We start from the raw sequence: 19,702 nt of genomic DNA on the forward strand, positions 1-19,702 counted from the left end.
GATATCGAAGCCTGGCACACGACCTGATTTTCTCAGAGCCGTTACTTCCCGGAGCCGAGCTAATAAACTGTTTTTAATTTCTGCCTCTCATCTGGGTTGGTGCTACTCCTCGCTTTATGCTTCCCTTCGCCGAGATGGATAAACATCTTGTCTAATGGAAATGTGTGTCACGTTGCATCACAGTTTAATTGAAACTTTGCACAAAAATTATGATATCTGAGACTGTCTTCCCCCCATCCCATCATACTCTAGATAGCGGTTAGCTTGGCAAAGCCTCAGCTCAATATTTTGCTGGGATTGTTTCTGTTGGGAACCCATTTTCAGTGGTAAACAGGATGCCTGTTTGCCGCAAAATCAAATTAAGAATCTGATAAATGTCCTTTCCATCGATCATCTCCAATTGATTGGGACCCCTTAATTCAGCACTTGAAGAGAAATGCGTCCTCGAATGGACGTGACTAGCATGTTACAGGAAGAAATTATTTATCTACCTGTGATAAATCAACATGCAAACAATTAGATTGATATATCAGTAATTTCCTTTTAATTTGATGTTTATCGGTGGTTTAGCAAAACTTTCAAAGTAAACGATTTTCCTCTTCCCTGTGTGATCTTTCTCATTCTCTCCTACTTCTAAATTTTCAGTTCTGCTTCCACTTTTCTTTTTTTGCTCTCCATAAAGATTCCTACATTCTCCTCCATGTTCTCCTTCCATCTCGAATCCACATCTGGTTTTAACTCTTCCTCTATGATCTTCCTCTCTTCCCTTCATCCTTCATCCTCCTGCTCCTCCCTCCTTCCCCTATTTCTTCTCTTCCATCCACATCTTTCCCATGAGATGAGGATCCTTGCTTTAGTGTTTTGTTTTTTCCCAAAAGCAATCGCAAATGAGCATCTCCTATATCGTCGGTTGCACACGAGAACCAGCAGGGCTTCATCAATTTTTTTTTTTTGTATTAAATATTGGTATCATATTGTAGAGCTCGATCTCCTCTACATTATAGTGTCAATTTTACATTTATTTCATTTTCAGTAAAATGTTAAACATTAAAACCACAAGGGCACTATTTTACCCTATATTTTGAACAATGCTTATAAGTTTACCCACCGTGTATATCATCTGTAATTTTGATCCTACTTTCTCCTGTTAGGTATGATGTTTTTGTAACAATTCACTGGTCGGTGAGCATTTATCATTTGTGATTACATCTTGCTTACTCATGATAGCTCTGATGCTTTTGTTATAATTCTCTTTTTTATTTTCATTTCATTGACACTTTTTATCTATTTTTTAAAAGTGAAGTAATAATTTGGTAATGCAATAATTTCAGCACCTTGATTAGGTGGCTTTGGAAAACAATTTAAAAGCCTTTTAAAGGGGATGGCTAGTAACTGATCAGTGGGAATCAATGGGAATGCTGGAGGATGATTGTTCCAATCCTTTTAAGAGTTTAAGAGATTTAAGAGTACATTAATTTAAGAGTACATTATATACCTATTGTTGTGTGAAAATTATTTGCTTCAGAATGGTCTCATATTCAAGTAATGTGCAGTTTAATGTTTCCAGGTTAGCGTGCCTGGTCAGTGATGGGGCATTAATCTGCACATTACTTGAATATGAGACCGTTCTGAAGCAAATAATTTTTTACACAACAGTAGATATATAATGTACTCTTAAATGAATGCCACAAGGATTGGAACAATCATCCCTCAGCATTCCCACTGATCGGTTACTAGCCACCCCCTTTAACAATTGAAAACTATCACCTACAGATAACAAAAATAATCAGAGGTTTGCACTAATGCAGCTCAGCTTTTGATCGATCAACAAGAGGAGCGAGAGGGGCACTGATCATTTTGTTTTCTTCAACTAGTGCGGAGTGATGCTGCTGCCTTCTTTCTTCTAAGACAGCACGCTGGGTCGATGAGAGAGCCAATCGGGTGAGTGTCAAGGACATGTACAACCTCAACACCCCCTTATCCCCTCCCACTTACCCACGCCCCATTACGCTGCACGCTCCGGTGATTGTCAATCTATTCAATTTGCATGTAAGACAAATCTTTTTTTTTAAAGCATTAACCCTTCTCTCGTGTGTGTCTCTATTCCATCTTCCTTCTTGGATGTATATGCAATTATTGATACATTGGTGCAAACCTTTAAGTATTATCTCTGGTTACACTTGAATCATTTATACACAAGGACTACACACTTGAAAATGATAACAAATCTTGTTCAAAAAAAGAGTGATCTCACTTCTAAAGCAGATGAAGTGTACCGATACAGAAAACAGATTGACTGTTCTATCAAACTGTGCTTCTATCAAACTCAAAACGGACTTGCTGTCCAATGGACTGAACCTTTACATGGCTTGGGGATATATTCCTTTCACCTGGTGCCTGCTAAATGCACCAGAGGCTAAGGCTAGGGTGTAACACAAGGGCTACCCACCCCCACCCCCCTCCCTCCATCTCTGGCTGCCATTCTATTCTCCGTATGCCTATGTGGCACACCGGAATTCCTCTCGCACCTTTTCCAATTAACCAGGGTGACACCAGTTCTCCACACCGGGCTGAGCACCTTTCACACTGCTCGCAAAGTTCCCGAAACTGATGTCCCAGTCACTGGCATGACTCTATTTCTAATCTAATGTTTTTGTCTACCAGTTTTCCTTGGTACATAGTAACTATATACTCTTTGAGAGACTACATGGGACTACAGAATGGTATTGCACTTACAATCAAATAAACTTTAAAAAAAGTGAAGGATTTTAAATGACGTAACATCTGTTAAACATCTTATTTAAAAAAAGACTGGCTACTCTCAAATGAAATTTTAATAAAGTGAAGGATTTTCAATGACCATACTTCTGTAAACATCTTAGCAAAAAAAAAAAAAAAAAAAGACTGACTACTAAAATATGCTTCCAATAGTCATTTCTGATTATCATTGGGTAGACATATTGCACACCAATATTGAAGGGCTGAAGTGCAGAACACAACCACTGCTTAAGGCAGACTTAACTTTGGGCAGCATTTAACATTTTGAGACACATAATAAATAGTCAAAAACAAAGCTCAATATGAGAGATGAAAATGGTGTGATCTAATAAACTTCGCACAGCATAACTGCATGCTCACACTATTTACATGAACGCAAAATGCAAGCGACAACAATCTTTATCATTCCACAGGATTTTTTTCTTCTGTGACAATTCTTCTCTAAGTCTAAACACTTGCCTCCAACAGAATCAGGACATGTTCTAGAATCTCAAAAAGGAAAGAAAAAAAAAAGGAAAGTAAGAAACAAGGAGAGAGAGAAAAGCGAAGTAAAAGAGGAATGGCGTACCATGGATTTCCAACAGGTATATAGGACACGACTAAGTATCCTTAGGATATCAAAACCAGGCATGTCTCTTTTTCAAATCCAGGGCTAACTAGGGTGCGAAACACAACCCTTCCTCACACCTTTCTTTGATTAGAATTCTTCTTCTTCGTCTTCTTACTTCTTTTGGCTAGTACGGGTCGATGGCGGCAAAAGGATCGCAGATGAAAGGGAAGAATGGGGACAAGCTTCTCTGAGAAGATGGGGGGGGGGGGGGGGGGAGGGGGGCTGGGAATGGGAGGGGAGGGGAAAGGGGATACACCATATGCCAAGTCTGCATCTGCAAGAATTTGTGCTGGGTTCGATTCGGGTGCCAAAATTGTCAAGTTGGATTTTACACACCTCTCCGTCTCACAAGGATGCGAGAATGCACCTTTCTTCGCACATGGTGACTGGTTGGGGATGAAGAGGGGGAAGGTGGGAGGTGATACAGAGTATGAAGAAACTCATCTTGTGAATAGAGAGAGACAAAAAAAAACCCATTCATATTCCATCTTTCCCTAATTTCAAATACAGGGTACATATTTCTGCGCGCTCGGGAGCATGAAACCAATTTACTCGCATCTCACGGTCTGATGAGGGGAGGAAACGGACCCGTCTTCCGATTCAATCATGGCCAATGAACAACGCAAGCGCGGTTCATCGCAAACACACACAGACAAAATCAATAACATGATGTCCGGATGACTGCGCCTCGCATTTTCGCCACGTCTCATCATAATTTCGCTCGGCTGTCCAACTCCCGCCACGTCTCGTATCCCTCATCAAATCCTCCTGGTTTTTTGTTTCTCCCTCCTTTCATTCCCCGGAATGAGTCACCTCCCCAACATCCTTACCACCCCAAGTGGATCCAACTTGACATCATTTCACGCCCCATTACCCCGCCCAAAACCGTCTCACCTGGGCAAGCCGGGGACGGGAGCGAGATCGACTCCCGTTTCTCTTCATCGGACTCATCCCCAACCGGAGCTGTCTGCTCCGACAGGGAGAAAGAAAGACGGAGAGAGGAAGAGGGGGACAGAGAGCTGCGGAGGCGGACATCTGCGGTTTGCATCATCCCCACCAGAACCAGACAGTCTGGCAAGTTCTCCCCACCCGCTTCTCATCCCATCTCATCCCTTCTCTTTCTTTTCAAAGCTCAAGCTCTCTCTCTCTCTCTCTCTCAAAAAAAAAACCCTCCTCAAACAAACTCAATAAACATAGCAACAGTTTACCCACGCATTTAAAGAAGACCAGTCACAGTAAAATTCATCATTCTCACAAAAAACTGACGTTTGCACACTTTGAATGTCATTAAAACAAAGAATGAATATCGTCAAGGCACCCAAAAGTTGGAGAAACAATTGTTTTGTGTTCCCTGCATAAGCATAAGTGATGATATGCTTTGTTTTGTGGCTGTTTATGTTTCAAAAGAGGAGAGTAATTGAATGAAATTGATATAGCTGCAGTGCATATAAAATCACTAATATCACTATTATCACAAAATGTATCACATATGTATATATTTCTATGTATCTGATGTATACTGTACTTTGCGAAAATGAATGTAATTTGGCTTTTAGCTGCGACGGAAGTTCACTGAATGAAATCCTTTTGAATTGAATTGAATTGAATAAAATGGACAGATCTTTTGAGTCAAATGCTTTAAGCTCATCTCCGCCCACTTAGGACAAAATCGAGGGTGCCCTGTCATGAAATTTCTACAGCAGGAATCATTGTGACTTCCAAAATAATTCATATCTAATTTTTTCCTTCCTTTTTTTTTTTTCAAAGTAGGGACATCATCAACAGTCAATTTTCTGGGGACACCTATTTTGCTTTTCCCTGCTAATCCCGGGAGAAACTTTGTCCACTCGAGGTGACGGAGCTTGCACCAAGAGGTCCGGATGCACCTTGACCTCAAGATCTTTCTCTCCCCCCCCCCCAAATAAAAGGGAAAAAAAGAGCACTTATTTGCTGAAGTCCAACGCTGCACTTTGCGTTCTGCTTTGGTGGGCGGCTGTGCGACTACGGGGCTTGTAGAGGAATGCAGCCTTGGAGGAATGGGAAGCAGGTCTGTTTTCATTAGCGTGATTGTTCGGCAAGGACACGTGTATGAATTGTGATGACAACTTGACTACAGGATTAAAAAAAAAAATTGCAAGCAAACAAACAAAAAGTACACACAACAACAAACACACACACAAACACAGACAAAGAAAGAAAAAAACAGAGTGGAAAATAGAGCGAAAAAGACAAACGCAAGGCAGAGAAAGCTTGGAAACCTAAATAATCAAATCATACAAATAGCGGGACACTCAAAATGGTGTTTCCCCATCTCATTTTGTTCACATCAAACAAAAGATTAAATCAAACTTTCCAGCTAATTCCACTATGAGCTTTGCTTTCTTCAGAGAAATGGCCATCAAATTGGCACTAGGCCCTTATATCAATTCTTTCTTTCTTTATTCTTTTTTTTTCCTCCCTTGGCAGCAGTTGGCAAAGCGATGTGATCATTTCAGAGTGGATTTTCCGCAAAAAACATCAGTCTCTTCACAGATGCATCATTCATCTCACAAAAAGCTTCCGTGGAAGAGTATCACATTTGGTTGGGATTCCATGCAGGAAATATCACAGGAAATGAAAGTGAAGTGGTCCAGTCATATAAATGAGTGCAGCATTCATGTCCTGTGGGGTTAGGATTAGCAAGAAGCGCTAAGCACCCCTCCCCCCCCCCCCCCCCCCCGGGGGGGGGGGGGGGGGGGGGAAATATACAGACAGAGGAGCTTGTAATGGTCCTCATCACTAAAAATTACCCCTCTCCCTCCCCCTCCCCATCCCCTTCCTCCACCCTTTACCCCAAACCCTCTGCCATGTTGGCCATTTGACAAATTGGGCACCACAATGGCCTCCTTCATTCGGCCAGGAAATTGAATCACGGGATACGGGCGGGCGCTACGGGTGCGGAAACCAAACGTGGGAGGAATTCCAGGTTCGGGCGCCACGCCTTCACACAGCTCCCCTGGCCGGCTGGCTGAAAATGTTTGCGTTCTCCGATCCTCGCCAATCGAAAGCCTTATCTGCTCTCCCTCCTCGTATAAGCTTAATACTTTTGGCCACATACCTGGCCAGGCATCGATCTGAAAACCAGAACTTGTGCGCGACGGACAAATGGGAATATGATCAGAGCTGTCATCAATGCTACACACTGTTTTCCTCCTCGAATCTTCTAACTTTAACCGTCACATCTCGACCCTCATGACAGCTTTCGATTGACAGCGGTAGAAAGACTCACCTTGACTTTGTCAATCTTCAGCGCCCTCAGTGGATCACATTTGTGCATCTGCATGGCGAGAGAGAGGGAGGAAAAAAAGTGCAATGCCAAATAAGCTGATTTTCAGCATTTCACAAAACACAAACACTGCTAGAATATTTTTATCACGCTTACCATAATTACCTCAGCTGTTCTATTATTGTGTTTACCAGCAGTTTGTTTCACAAACTAATAGAGAAATTTCCACCAGGCTCTGGCTCGCCTTTAATTGTTTACTGTAATGCAAGATATTTTCGAGGCATGAAATTTTCGCAAATTGGAGGCAATGGCCTTTTTCGCAGCGTGAAATTTTCGTCAATTGTCACTGGCATTCAATGCTTATAGTGTAGACAAGAACTTTCATGTGCATTTTAATTTTGCAAATCTTGGCTCTCAGAAAGTTCCCAAAATTAGAATGCATGCGAACATTTCTGGGTTTACAGTACATTATCATATGAATAATGACCTTTCAGGAGTGGTAGCATGGCGGGGGGAAAAAAAAATCAACAAACAGCATAACCTTTAAAATGGAGGTACTTTTGCATATAACTCGATTATTCTGAAATACTTTTACCATGCGCACATTTCCACAGGTAAGATGTGATCACACACAGTAGTCTTCTTTATGAGAATGACTAGCATCATGCTTGCCATGCTTCACAGAAACAGGGATCATATTGTCGTCCCTGTTGGCAAAGGTAACCATTTTCTTTGTAACCCCGGTAACTCCCATTTCTACAGAAAATAGGCAGTATAAGCAGCCAGAGAAGAGAAAACGTTGTCACTGTTACTTGTTGTGCCACAGGCAAATTGCATCAGAACCAGACCAGGAAGTGATGTTAACTACTCACAGGAGTAAACTTCTTTCCGACTCAAAAAGCCACATATGCTGCAGCTTTCAAGATTTTGGATGAATGTTTCTTTATTATTCTCATGTTTCTGGTAATTTCACTATAAGTGAAGACTGAAAAATGATAACATGTTAACTAGGGCTTTGATAATGGAATCCTTAACCAAACAAGACTATGTTTGTGAGCAAAAGCATGTGGATGAATCCTCTCCCCTCTGACAACTAAATGGTACAATCCAATGCTATTGTTCTTTATGGCAAAACTGGGGAGAATTCATTCACTGCAGAGGGGTTATTTCCTCCAGGATACTTACTGGTGTGACACAGAGTTCCTCCACAATGCAGGCATCATCCCTTCCTTCGATGCTCACCATCTTCTTGATTTTTCCATTACCTAAAAAAAAACAAAACAAAACAGTGGAAGGATGACCAAACACTGAAATCTTAACCCATTGAGGATGAGTCCCGAGTATACTCGGGAAGGGGTCTATGGGAAATGCACGTTATAGCAAAATTAGTCCGTCCTCAATGGGTTAAACACACTAAAATTCTGACAAACAATAAATGAATACGTAGACTTTTTTCACACCTCAAACTTGCTGCTGTGACTCTGACAATCATGACAAAATTACAGAAATTATCATATTCATACTGCTTTACTTTGAGTTTAATTGGACTTTGTACAAAAAAAGAAAGAAAAGATAATGCACATGGACACTACCAATTCAAACAAACAAACAAATAAAGAAACAAATGACTCAAGCTCTTACTTGTTCCAACAAACATGACATTGTATATCCTGTCTTTGCCTTGTACAGTGTCCACAACAATTTGCTCCAATCTAGGACAAGAGAGGGAGAGACAAACAAAAAGTTTGGAAAAACAGTGAGAACATCATTGAAAGAAATATTCTACAGATTTGATTCAGATTAACAGTTTGTGGAGGTTATAATACACAAAGAAAATAAATACTTTGTGATATTCCACCTAAGTGTTTAGTGAATATGGCACAACACATGTCAAAAGCAAAGATGAAATTTGTTCTCTAGGAATTCTAAGAAGTCGACATACAGCTACACTGGCATTGCCTGTTTGTGCTACGGCACAGACAAAAACTTTGGGTTTTCCAGTTCATTTCAAAACACTACTCAAGACTGACGTACTGCATTTGCACACATACAAAATGCTTGGCATTTTGATCACATTCCGTATTTCCAAGTTGTTACAGTTCTTTATCCATTCATGATTTGCCAATCCTCAATGATTCATAAATCAACAAATGAATAAAGTGCAAGGAAAGAAAATGTCAAATGTACAGGTGGAAAACAAGAAATTTATTCACTTCAATACGCCTAAACCTGAGTCAAACTACATTTTCCCTGCAAAAACAGTCATGAGTCAACTTGTAGAATACATGAGATGAGAGAGAGAGAGAGAGTGAGAGAACGAGAGGCGGATAGGATGAGAGAGAGAAGGAGAGGACGGGAGAGAGATAGAAGGTGTAGAATTTGAGTCATTCACATAGTATGCTAAACACCAGCACATGTGGCATCCTTTCGGACAGCGCATCACTAAAGGAGGAGGACGCGCCACCGTGTGATTCACTCCTTTGCATTTTTCTCCTGATCGAAACTAATTACAGATGTAGGCCTACTATGGGGGAATGTAACTGTTGAATTTCCTGAAATTACCCATGCACCATTTAACCCATTGAGGACAGTTTGATTTTGCTATAACACGCATTTCCCATAGACACCTGCCCCGAGTATACTCGGGACTCATCCTCAACGGGTTAATATACACAATTTGGCTCCATGTCACCATGACACATTACGCATGCTTGAATTTCGTTTGAACGTATGTCTGATTCATAAGTTTTGACATGCCTTTGCTTGGTTGAGATATTTTCATTGAAAATAGCACAAAGGGAGAAAAAATAAGAGAGGGACAGAGTGTAGTAAATAAATAAGATACAGATGACAGATTTTTGGAAAGATATGTAGATAAAGAGACAAAATGAGAGAGAGGGGAAAGAAAAGAAATAGATAGACAGCTAGATAGACATTTAGATAGATAGATAGATTGATAAAGATAGATAGATAGATAGATAGATAGATAGATAGATAGATAGATAGATAGATGGATAGATAGATGGATAGATAGATAGATAGATAGATAGATAGATAGATAGATACATGTAGATAGATAGATAGATAGATAGATAGATAGATAGATAGATAGATATACATAGAGAGAAGTATGTCTGTGAAACAAAGCGTGAAGCAGTGTGCAAGCACTGTAAAATGCAATCTGTCAAGAGTCGGGCCATTATTGAGTAAAATCATAACAGACAATCACATTGGAAGTGTCACTCAGTGCATTTTGTAGGACAATGGGGGGTTGGGGAAGAGGGGGAGGGCGGTATGGAAGGTAGGAGGAGAGATCTCTCAGGGAAAAAAAATGCAGGTTACCAAAAGCTTGCTATGCAGGGCTTGACAGTAGCAGCGGGCCTGTGGTCCGCTGCTGTGGTCTCTTAGTGGCCCAATCGGGCACTTAAGATTCAAAATGAATTGCTAGGTTTCTGTATGTATTGAGCCAATATATTTCTTTTTCAGGCCACCAAACTTTCGGATTCAACGATTGTAGTGGTTTGAATGGGCCTCCAGAGAAAAAGTTAGTGTCAGCCTTAGTATGGTAACTTGGTCTAAAGGCAAAAAGTGTGTGATCCTCCGGCCTCTCCATCTTCTTCAATCACTGACAAACATTTCTCTAAAGTTCGAACTTTTATCCACCGAAAGGCTGGCCATGACTGGAAATAGATCTGTTTCAAGTGCTTTTCCTCTTTTGATCTGCCCTTTTTGTTTCTCATTCTAACAACTTGAAAAGAACACATTCATTTTGCCAAGCGAGAATCAAGCTTCAAATTCTGGTGTAAAAATGGCAGAAATCTGCCAGTGATGTACAACTTGGCATACAGAATGATGTGCAGCTAGATCAAAATATCCAGTAATTTCTTTTTGTAGTTAGGTGAAATTCACCAGTTGGGGCTGGCTGGGAAAGAGTAAAAAGGGTTGAAGTCAGAGTGATCCACAACAGCTGACAGACTACAGATGGTTATCTGGTTACCATGGTTACCATTTGTGAAGGATTGATGATGGAAAGCAACTTTACACAAGTGGTGTGTCAATTATGATGCAAAAAAGGAGAAAATTGTAAATACAGAATCATTACAGAGGGGAAAAAATATGCTCACCACCTTGTAGTAAATCAAGAGTCAAAATTTGTGGTCACATGCATTTGTTCTATGTTCATTACAGTATGACAATATCAGCTTTTATGAACCTCTGAAAACCAGTATTTATTGAAATGACTATATTTCAGAACAATTAGCCATCAAATTGAAATTACTGGACAGAGAAGTGTTCACTACACCCCTATTACAGAAATCCACTTTGACAATTGGAACTCCATTTAATTCTTCTGCTAATTGTTGCAGTGCAATGAATTTATGTGTATTGATATTTGCACATTACTGTATTGGTAATTCTAACTTTATAAGAATCCAATACCCCAATTACTTTTCTGCAGAGCATTATTCCACCATATAAGGGTCAGGGTGAAAACGGGTGAAAACGTTACTTCCTCAATTATCCTAAAGCCTAAATGAGTGAATATAACACACTGAGCTGAAATATAATTGGCGAGAGCACAGTTGGGGTTTGGGTTGCTGTGTTTACTTTCTATTTGCCATTTTCCCTGACTTCCCTTGTTCATCCACTTTCTACATGAATAGAGGCAATTTGTAAAGCTGCCAATCACACTGCGTGTCGCAGTATTATTCTGTAACAAGATTTCCAACCCAAAAGAAAGAAAGTCATCTCTAATCCCTTTCATGGCATGCCTTTCTGCCTTCGAGCATGGAGTGAAACAGGGGCCCGAGCTCCGGATACTTGTAATCTCGAGTTTTCCTTTCTGCCAGCAACAACATTTTCGCAGCACCCAGGAACAACATGGCTCTTTTCTCTGCCTCGGCTTGACTTCCACACGCCGCGCTGTTGCCGCAAACTTTATACCGCGGATATATTTAAAGAACAAACACGCCTGACACTGTCTCCTGAGACCGAAAGATGGAGGGTGAAGTGGGTTGGGGATGGGGGGAGGGGAGATATCACACTGAGAATCAGCATTTGATTTCAGAATGGACAGGAATCCTGCCAGGACTCGGCACTACAGTGGGGGACGGTAAATAGACTTTAATGGCGGCCCAGTTTGAAGCCATGTTCGCGGCTTGAAATTTGCCATATGCCAGACACATGCCAGAGTGGGAAAGATTCTATTTTTGTGCAGAAACACAGCATGCATCCGTGGTGATGGAATCCTAAATTGACCCTGCTGATTCCTTTAGATGTAGATGAACTGGAGGAGAGGAGAATTAATGCCCAGCTTGATTAAATACATACCAACTGAAACTTTGGTCACATGGAAAAGTTAGAAAGTTGTGTTCAATAACTTGAGATGATTGAAGTTCTTTTCAAACTTGAATTCCAGGAATTTAAATGCACTTGTGTCTAAATGATGCTGAATACTCATCCCTTTCTGAAATCCTTGAGACTTCTCTGAGAGCTTTTCTTTAAATGACTACTCAATATTTTGTTAGTGGCAACTGAGGTTCTACGAAAACATAGCAAGTTCTTGCAACTCTGTCATTTTGCCACTATGATTTTTTAATCCCAAACATAATCCTTCTTGTTACACCCTCGGTTCCATGCCACCTATCCAGGGACTATGTCTCACTTCCCGAATGAACAATATTTTTACAGAGAGATTATGTGCAACTCACTCATGTGAGGTGAAAATATTTTTGCTATCCGTCTATAACTCGGCCCTCCCGCTCCGCCCAATGGAATCGCAAGAGGCAACCGCTGGGTGCCAGAGCCGCGAGCTGGAGTACAGTCTGTGGTCCAATGGGGTTGGGTTTGGTGCTTGTAAAGTTGTACCAGGCTAAGTGAGGGTGGGGTTGTTTGCGTAGAATCCGTAGGGACAAAGTTAGGAGGGAGTGGTTGACATTTCATTAAGACTGGAGAAACAGCCTAAAGGTACTCCACAGAAGAATGCTGAGACATACATAAGCCCTCAATTTTTGTTTTTGCTTTTTCATATTTTATTTCTTTTTTTTTCTTTTTTTTTTGGGGGGGGGGGGGGTGCAAGATTGTCCCTCTCTCTAGACCAGACAGGAATACAAAAATACAAAAATATGGTATGGCTGAAGTGAGAAGTGGTTAGTATGCTGGAAGGCAAGGAAACCAGATGTTGACATAAGAAAAGACAGGATATCAAATATGAAAAATTATACAAACACCTCAGGGTGAAGCAGGCATGTATACACTGAATGAAAACCAAGATGGGACCTTATAAGCGTTAAGCCATAAAACACCAGGTGAGCTGTCAGAGTCAATTATTTGGGGGGAAAGCCTATTGCTTCAAGAGATGCGGGCAGAACCATTTGAGCTCACTTTCAATTTCATGGCAGAAAACTGGTTAATGGAACGTAATCTCTTCCCCATGGTTTGAGCACTATACACAATGCACTTTCTTGAATATCAAACACACGTCATCCCCAATAACGAACTGTGCGCGGTTTGATGGAAACTGCTCATCGTAAAGCTAACATGACGCATACAAAAAGTTATGAAAGGTGGCAGTGTTTTCACTTGGGATATCAAAATTGTGCTAATCAGAAGGAAAAGAAAAAAGGCTAAATATTTCTCTTTAATAAGCTTTCGCCCACACAGAAAGATTGAGAATAAAGCGCTCTTTTGTTGGGACTGTCAGACTGAATTCATCCCCAAATTTGAGTCATTTTCTTCGTGATCATGACCAGGTAATAGGGTGTGAGGTGGGTCTAATTTGATTACAATAAACACACAGGGAGGGAAAGTAAGAAGAGTTTAAAGGCAATATACCCCATTTGCTAACTAGTGCTTGCAATAGTCGTGAAGGTTGACCCATGCATAAATATTGAGTAGACATACATGGTATATCACATCATAAGATTCCTGTTTTAAAAGATCTAAATTAAAAATATGTCTCCAAAACTTGATTGGTGTATATTGTATTGGACAATCATTTTCTTTGTATCTTGTGTCCTTTTTTAAAACTGAAAATGAAAGTATAAGTTCATATCAATTCTAAAAATTCAAAAATGTAACTAGAATCAAAATCATCCAATCAAAGTCAATATCAAAATAAGATAAAATCTCAGCCCATGGTCATATTCTAGGCCAAACTGTATCCCAGTTTGTTATCACCGAAGAAAGCAACCGCATTCTTGTTGGGATTTTAAAATTCTTGTAAAGTCTTTGAGGCAATTTTCAGTGTGACTACATAAATGTGAACAGGATTTCTAACTTATGTGACATCATATTCATGTTGTAATGGTTTACTACTGTCATGTTCACTATACCATGGGGGTAATCATATCAAGTAATGTGCTGGTGTATAGAATCCCAAGAGGTTTTTTATAACACTACAGCAGGGAGGTGATTCTCACCTCCCTGACAAAAGTGAGGGCTCCCTTTTAGGACTGTTGTCGGAGGCTGGCATACTCGGGATGCAGTGCCTCTTTAAGAAAGCAGAGTTATCTACATAATTTATTACAAGACTGATTCATATACTAACACAAGCACAGTCATTACTTGACACCAAACTAAAATAACAAAAGAGATCGGGGGGGGGGGGGGGGTGTTTCATCAATGTTTGTCAGCGCTGACAATTTCAGTAAAATCCTTGGTATTGATTGGCTGAGATGCTCTGGTCACTGACTGTTACTATGGTGATTCAAGTTGTCAGCGCTGACAAACGTTGATGAAACACCCCCCTGAGGACGGTAAAAGCAAATCTTACACATAATATTCCATCTTCAGTTTGACAAGTAACCATATTCAAGTTAGGACGAAACATAATTTCATGATCCTGGTTACTTTTTTTTTTTCACTATGATATATAGCGTTCCAAATCTTTAAAGACCAATGCAAAGTTTGACTTAAAATATTTCAGATTTCATTTTGATTTTAAAAAATGGCTGGCTCCACATTGGTGCTATTGGAAATCCCTGTGGCACAAAAAAAAGAAGAATATTACATGTTGGGAAATAAGACTTGAGATGAAATTTGAATTTCCCTTGAGTATGAAAGATTGACCCCGCTCAAACATCTGTGAACAAAGTAGGCCTACACATGTCTTCACCAATATGAGTATATGGAATTGAGAAGAAAAAAACCCCAACAAATTTCCCTAAAATCCATTCAGCATATCTTAGATGATGGCATAAGATTGTTGTAGAACTGATCAAGAAGGATGAACTTCCATTGACTTTGGGGATGTTCATTTTGGAAGAACAAATGCTACTTCAGAATGGTAATTCCCACTCTGAGACTTATTTGAGTATTCCAAAATCAATTATTGGAAAAAATCAATCTGTAAATAGATGGTAGGTGTAATCATGCAACAATTTGTGCACATATAAACACACACAAAAAAATGCCACATAGTAAGTAAAACTGGATGATGAAAATATTGTTTTAAGAATATGATTTGGATGAGTAAGGTTAACAACACCTTTCCTAGAACTCTCTTAACCTAGATGTGAGTAATGGTGGATACACTGCCATCCAACCCTATGACAACAAACAAGAGGCAGGGAATATGAAATGCTTGTTTTGACAGGCATGCCGTGCAGTATATCAAATGTGACAAAACTGACCCTTTTTGCGTGTGTCGCATTCTTTGAAGATATATTGAAGGCATATAAGATTCACTGGTGATATAGGACTTGCCTCTTACACAACCATATTTATCCCCCTATTATTCCCAAAAAACAAACAAGAGGGCCATTTTGACTTCTTTAAAAAGATATACATGACATATTTGACTACCACTACAAAAAATTAAATGCCTCATTGAGTCGAGACATTTGACTTTCACTCAACCTTGGCAAGCTGCCTTTCAAACTGTTGGCATGAATAAAGGTTGATATCACAAATTGGAATTCAGCAAGTTTTTAATAGAATATATTGGGCATAGCCATGAGCAGATGGTACAGAGTTGTAAATTTGGTATATTTCTACCACAACAATAATTTAGAATGTGGTCTCTCCCCTGATTTTAACTACCAAATTCCGGAGGTTGTAATGAAATGAAGAAGACAACCTATATCCCTATATTACAATATGATCTGAAACAAAATCAACTCAACCGATTCTCAATTGTGAAAAAAAAAAACTATGTTAATCTAACTCCTCATTTTCTCTATTATTCTTTTTTTGTACTTTCAAAAATGTAAAAAAAAAAAATGCTACACAAACTTTTGCATGTATGGCTAATGCAACACCATAGAGTTTTTTTCACAGATCGATTTGCATCTCTGACTATTATCAGTCGTTCTGCGATTAACCAGAAATGATGCACGCAGGCTTTAAGCACTCCTGGGTCATGATCAGGTTGACACATATCGTCCACCAACATCTTCCGCCTGTCAAATCAATCTTTTCTGAATTGACGATCCTGGCTTCTTTAAAGTGCACTTGTGCAGTCATCTTTCCATAATTTCTGCTTACCACAGTATCAATTTTACAGGGTGACACAAGCAGGGTCTTATAAACAGAAAATGCACGCACAATCTCATTAAAAAGCCTGAATCTAATCATTCCACCGTCTTTTCATCTGTGTGTGGTGACCATCTGCTGCAGAAAATGTGTGCATGTGTAAACTTAAAAAAAAAAAAACAACACTAAACCATCAAAAAAACTATGTCTGCATTAGATCTAGTATCCACTTTTACTGAGCAATATTTGTAAAAGCAGATTTTCTCTTCAGGATACCAAGTTGGAATACCTGTATACTGGATATTTGAGAAAATTGGTGAGCATTAGAAAATTTAATGCATCCTTGATAAATGCAGATGAGACACACATAAATGTGAAAAAAGTGTCACACAGAGCAATGAGTCATTATCAGAAAATTTCATACAGGATGGGAGAGAGGCAGAGTGCATCCATGTGGGAGGCTGCTGGGGTGCCACATATAGGTGGAGGAAAAGTCTTAAAGACCCCGTATTCAGACGCTGAACTTCAGACCTGGCTGAACTTCAGACCTACCAGGTCAAAACATTAAAAAAAAACACATATCCACTCAAGAATCATTTTATATGTTCTGGGTTTTTCATCTTCATTTTCTCCCCATGTACTTCCTCCAACTTCAGCACTCCTTTCTATCGCCATGGCGACAGGTGATACCACCACCACAGCCCCCTGGTCTTGATCTGTTGATACGGGGCTGGCAGGAAGTCCAAGGTATTTGTGTTGCTGGAAGCAGCTCTGGTGTGGTGGTCCTGCTAGGGACTTGATGATAGAGAACTCTTCCAGACTGCGGAGTCGATAAGTAAATCACGCTGTCCAAATATCCTCCATCACACCCCGAAAAGACCATTTACAACCACACAGCAAAATGTCTGTATATATTTGTTATACTAGGGTCTATCTTTCACTGAAGAAAAAAATTATAGACAAAATGTATTAGGATGTGCTAGAAGGTAACATGTGCCATGTTGCAATAAATGTACAATGAGAAGGAAAGGTCACATGTGTGTAATGTTGTACACGATCTGTTGCTGTTTCTGTTGTCACTTTGATGTGATATCAACTTGACTCCTACTGGGTGAAGAAGGCCTTGTATGCTAGCATCTAAATTCTCATCTCCCTTTCATTTTGAAATCAAGGAAAAGTGGAGAACAACATAATCACAAATTCTACTTTTAAAAAGGATAACTATTTCGTGAAGAATCACCTGAAACTGTTTCTACATATCTGTTATTGGATGGTGCTTCCATTACATGTTGAATGTTTTTAATACAACTTTTTTCATTACTTATTACTATCCCCCTCCATACGGTAACACAGTGGCCTGCATATTAAGTCTATGGGCATTTCAGAATTTAGTATGGAACAGGTTAAAGGGATCTTATAGTTTTGGTTGAGACCTAATTTCTGGTTTCTAACATTTTTTTGGTAAGATAATGAAAAACCTCTTATGAAATGTGAAAGAGCATGTAATTCTATGAGGAATTCAACCTTTATTTGATGAAAATTGGTTTTGAAATGGTCGAGATATCCAAAAAAGAGCGATTCTAATAAAGTGTGGGACCCACACTTTATTACGATCGCTTTGTTTTACCTTGTTTTTGGATGTTTCAGTAATTCCAAACCTGATTTTTATCAAATAACTTTGAATTCCTCTTAAATTGGTATGCTCTTGAATATATCATAAGTGTTTTCTTGGTATCTCGCAGAAAGTTGAAAGCCCAATTCTCATCTCCACCAATACTGTACCATCCCTTTAAGAAAAGAAACAAAAAAACAACAAGTAAGACAGAGAGAGAAGATATGGCAGAGTATGGAGAAAGGGGTGAAACTAACAAAGTACATCCTTGAATTGTGATTGAAATCGTCTGTGAAGTTAGGGGGAAAAGCCTTTTTTTTCACATATGCAGTTGCTCAACACCTTATTCTTAATAGGTAATCCACTGTTCCCGCTCAGAAGCAGTTGCAGCAGCGTCTGCCTTTGTCAGGGGGAGGCTTAATCTGGGATTATGGGGGGAGGGAGCCCGGAGTTACCCCTGCGATCAAATCACAACTGACGAGATAGTGAATCATAATCGGGTTGATACCGGATTTTGATCGCTCTTATGACATCGACGATCACCATTCAAACCCGCCTCACTCTTCACATGAGAACCAATGATCCTCGGAGAGAGAGAGAGGGGGGAGGGATTGGGGGGTGGGGTGGGGTGTGTGTGTGGGGGGGGGGGAGGGATCATGGTTAATACCAGGAGGGAGTCTGCCATCCATGAAACTGAACTCTCTTTGTTCTTTGTATCAAACTTTCCTTCCTGTTCTGGCTGTCCGTCTGTTCAAGCACGGCTTATAACGGCGGCCCTCTGCATTATATGTATATATTATATATTGTACTGTGAATCAAGTCATTATTGGCCATATAAACATTTTGTATGTTATTTAACGTTTCATTTGTCTTTATATACAAAATATGACTTACTATGTAATATGTCAATAATTTTCAGAATTGTATTTGTGTAATTGAACCTGCCTTTGTTATTTTTGTATTCTGAAAGAAAATATGAAATGCAGAAAATAAAATCTTTTCAAACAAACAAACAAACATTTTTGTTTACACACAACAGGTAAGTGTCAATGATTCAGGTTTAGTGCACACATTGTCCTAACAGTAGGTTGTGTATGTAATGACAGTCGAGGCACATGAACAACCAGACTCCTGTCCTGACGGTAGCCACAAATTGGATTTCAGTCTACCACTTATCCCGGATGGAAAATGTGAAAGCGCATTGAGCATTGCGTCGCAACTGGTATCAAACGCGACCTTTAGAGGGGGGAAAAGTTCTTCGCAAGAAGATGAGTTCTGTCTTCTCGAATCTCAGCTGTGATTCCAGATAGACTCCCTGCTAAAGATAATTCTTCTCATTGTCAAGCCGAGGTCACTCAGAAAGGTGTGTGTGTGTGGGGGGGGGGGGGGGGAAGCAGGCAAGGGATGAGAAAGTTGAAGATGGTGGATAAGAGAGAAAGAAAGAGGGAGAGGGGGAGAGAAGTGGAGAGAGGGTGAGAGAATGAGTGGGGAGGAGCTGCCAGGAACATTCAATTTTTTCCCCCCTCCTGAAGAAAAGGTGTGACAGGAAGAGATGGAGACAGGTGCGCCGCTATATTGACCCAGGGAGGGCAGTGAGTCACACCCCTGTTACCCCCCTTCCTTGCGCCCGACTGCCCGCAATCCAACCAGGCATACAGGCAAGGAGAGCGTAGTCAATTAGGGAAAATTATGCTTCCTTTACTTCATCTATATTCTCCTGATCTTTTCCCCTATGCTCTTTGCAAAATTTCGTGCAGGATGAAATATATACTCTATGACTGCATGTGCATCAATTTCATCAAAGAATATAGAACTCAATATTATCAACAACTAAGCTACTGAGAAACTGCAAGAGATGAAGTACATTGTACACAGCTCCTGCTTTTACCATTAGAAAAAAATATTTACTACAAATGCACCTTTAGAAACATTGATAAACTAAAATGCTTTCATTATTGTATTT

At 39.9% G+C, this 19,702-nt stretch overlaps 1 protein-coding gene across 1 annotated transcript in view; it reads right to left on the minus strand.

The window, feature by feature from the left end:
• LOC139743112 (semaphorin-5B-like) overlaps positions 1 to 19,702 on the minus strand; it is a 73,688-nt gene that overhangs the window by 16,173 nt on the left and 37,813 nt on the right. Inside the window, exons 9-11 of the mRNA XM_071653617.1 lie at positions 8,295 to 8,365; positions 7,839 to 7,918; positions 6,657 to 6,704 (exon numbers count right to left, since the gene is read on the minus strand). Coding sequence (XP_071509718.1) covers positions 6,657 to 6,704; positions 7,839 to 7,918; positions 8,295 to 8,365 — 199 coding nt within the window. The remainder of the gene's footprint in view (positions 1 to 6,656; positions 6,705 to 7,838; positions 7,919 to 8,294; positions 8,366 to 19,702) is intronic.

This window comes from Diadema antillarum, unplaced genomic scaffold, assembly GCF_040938485.1.
Source record: "Diadema antillarum isolate AM-2024a unplaced genomic scaffold, OU_Dant_1.0 seq00001050_RagTag, whole genome shotgun sequence".
Classification (NCBI taxonomy): domain Eukaryota; kingdom Metazoa; phylum Echinodermata; class Echinoidea; order Diadematoida; family Diadematidae; genus Diadema; species Diadema antillarum.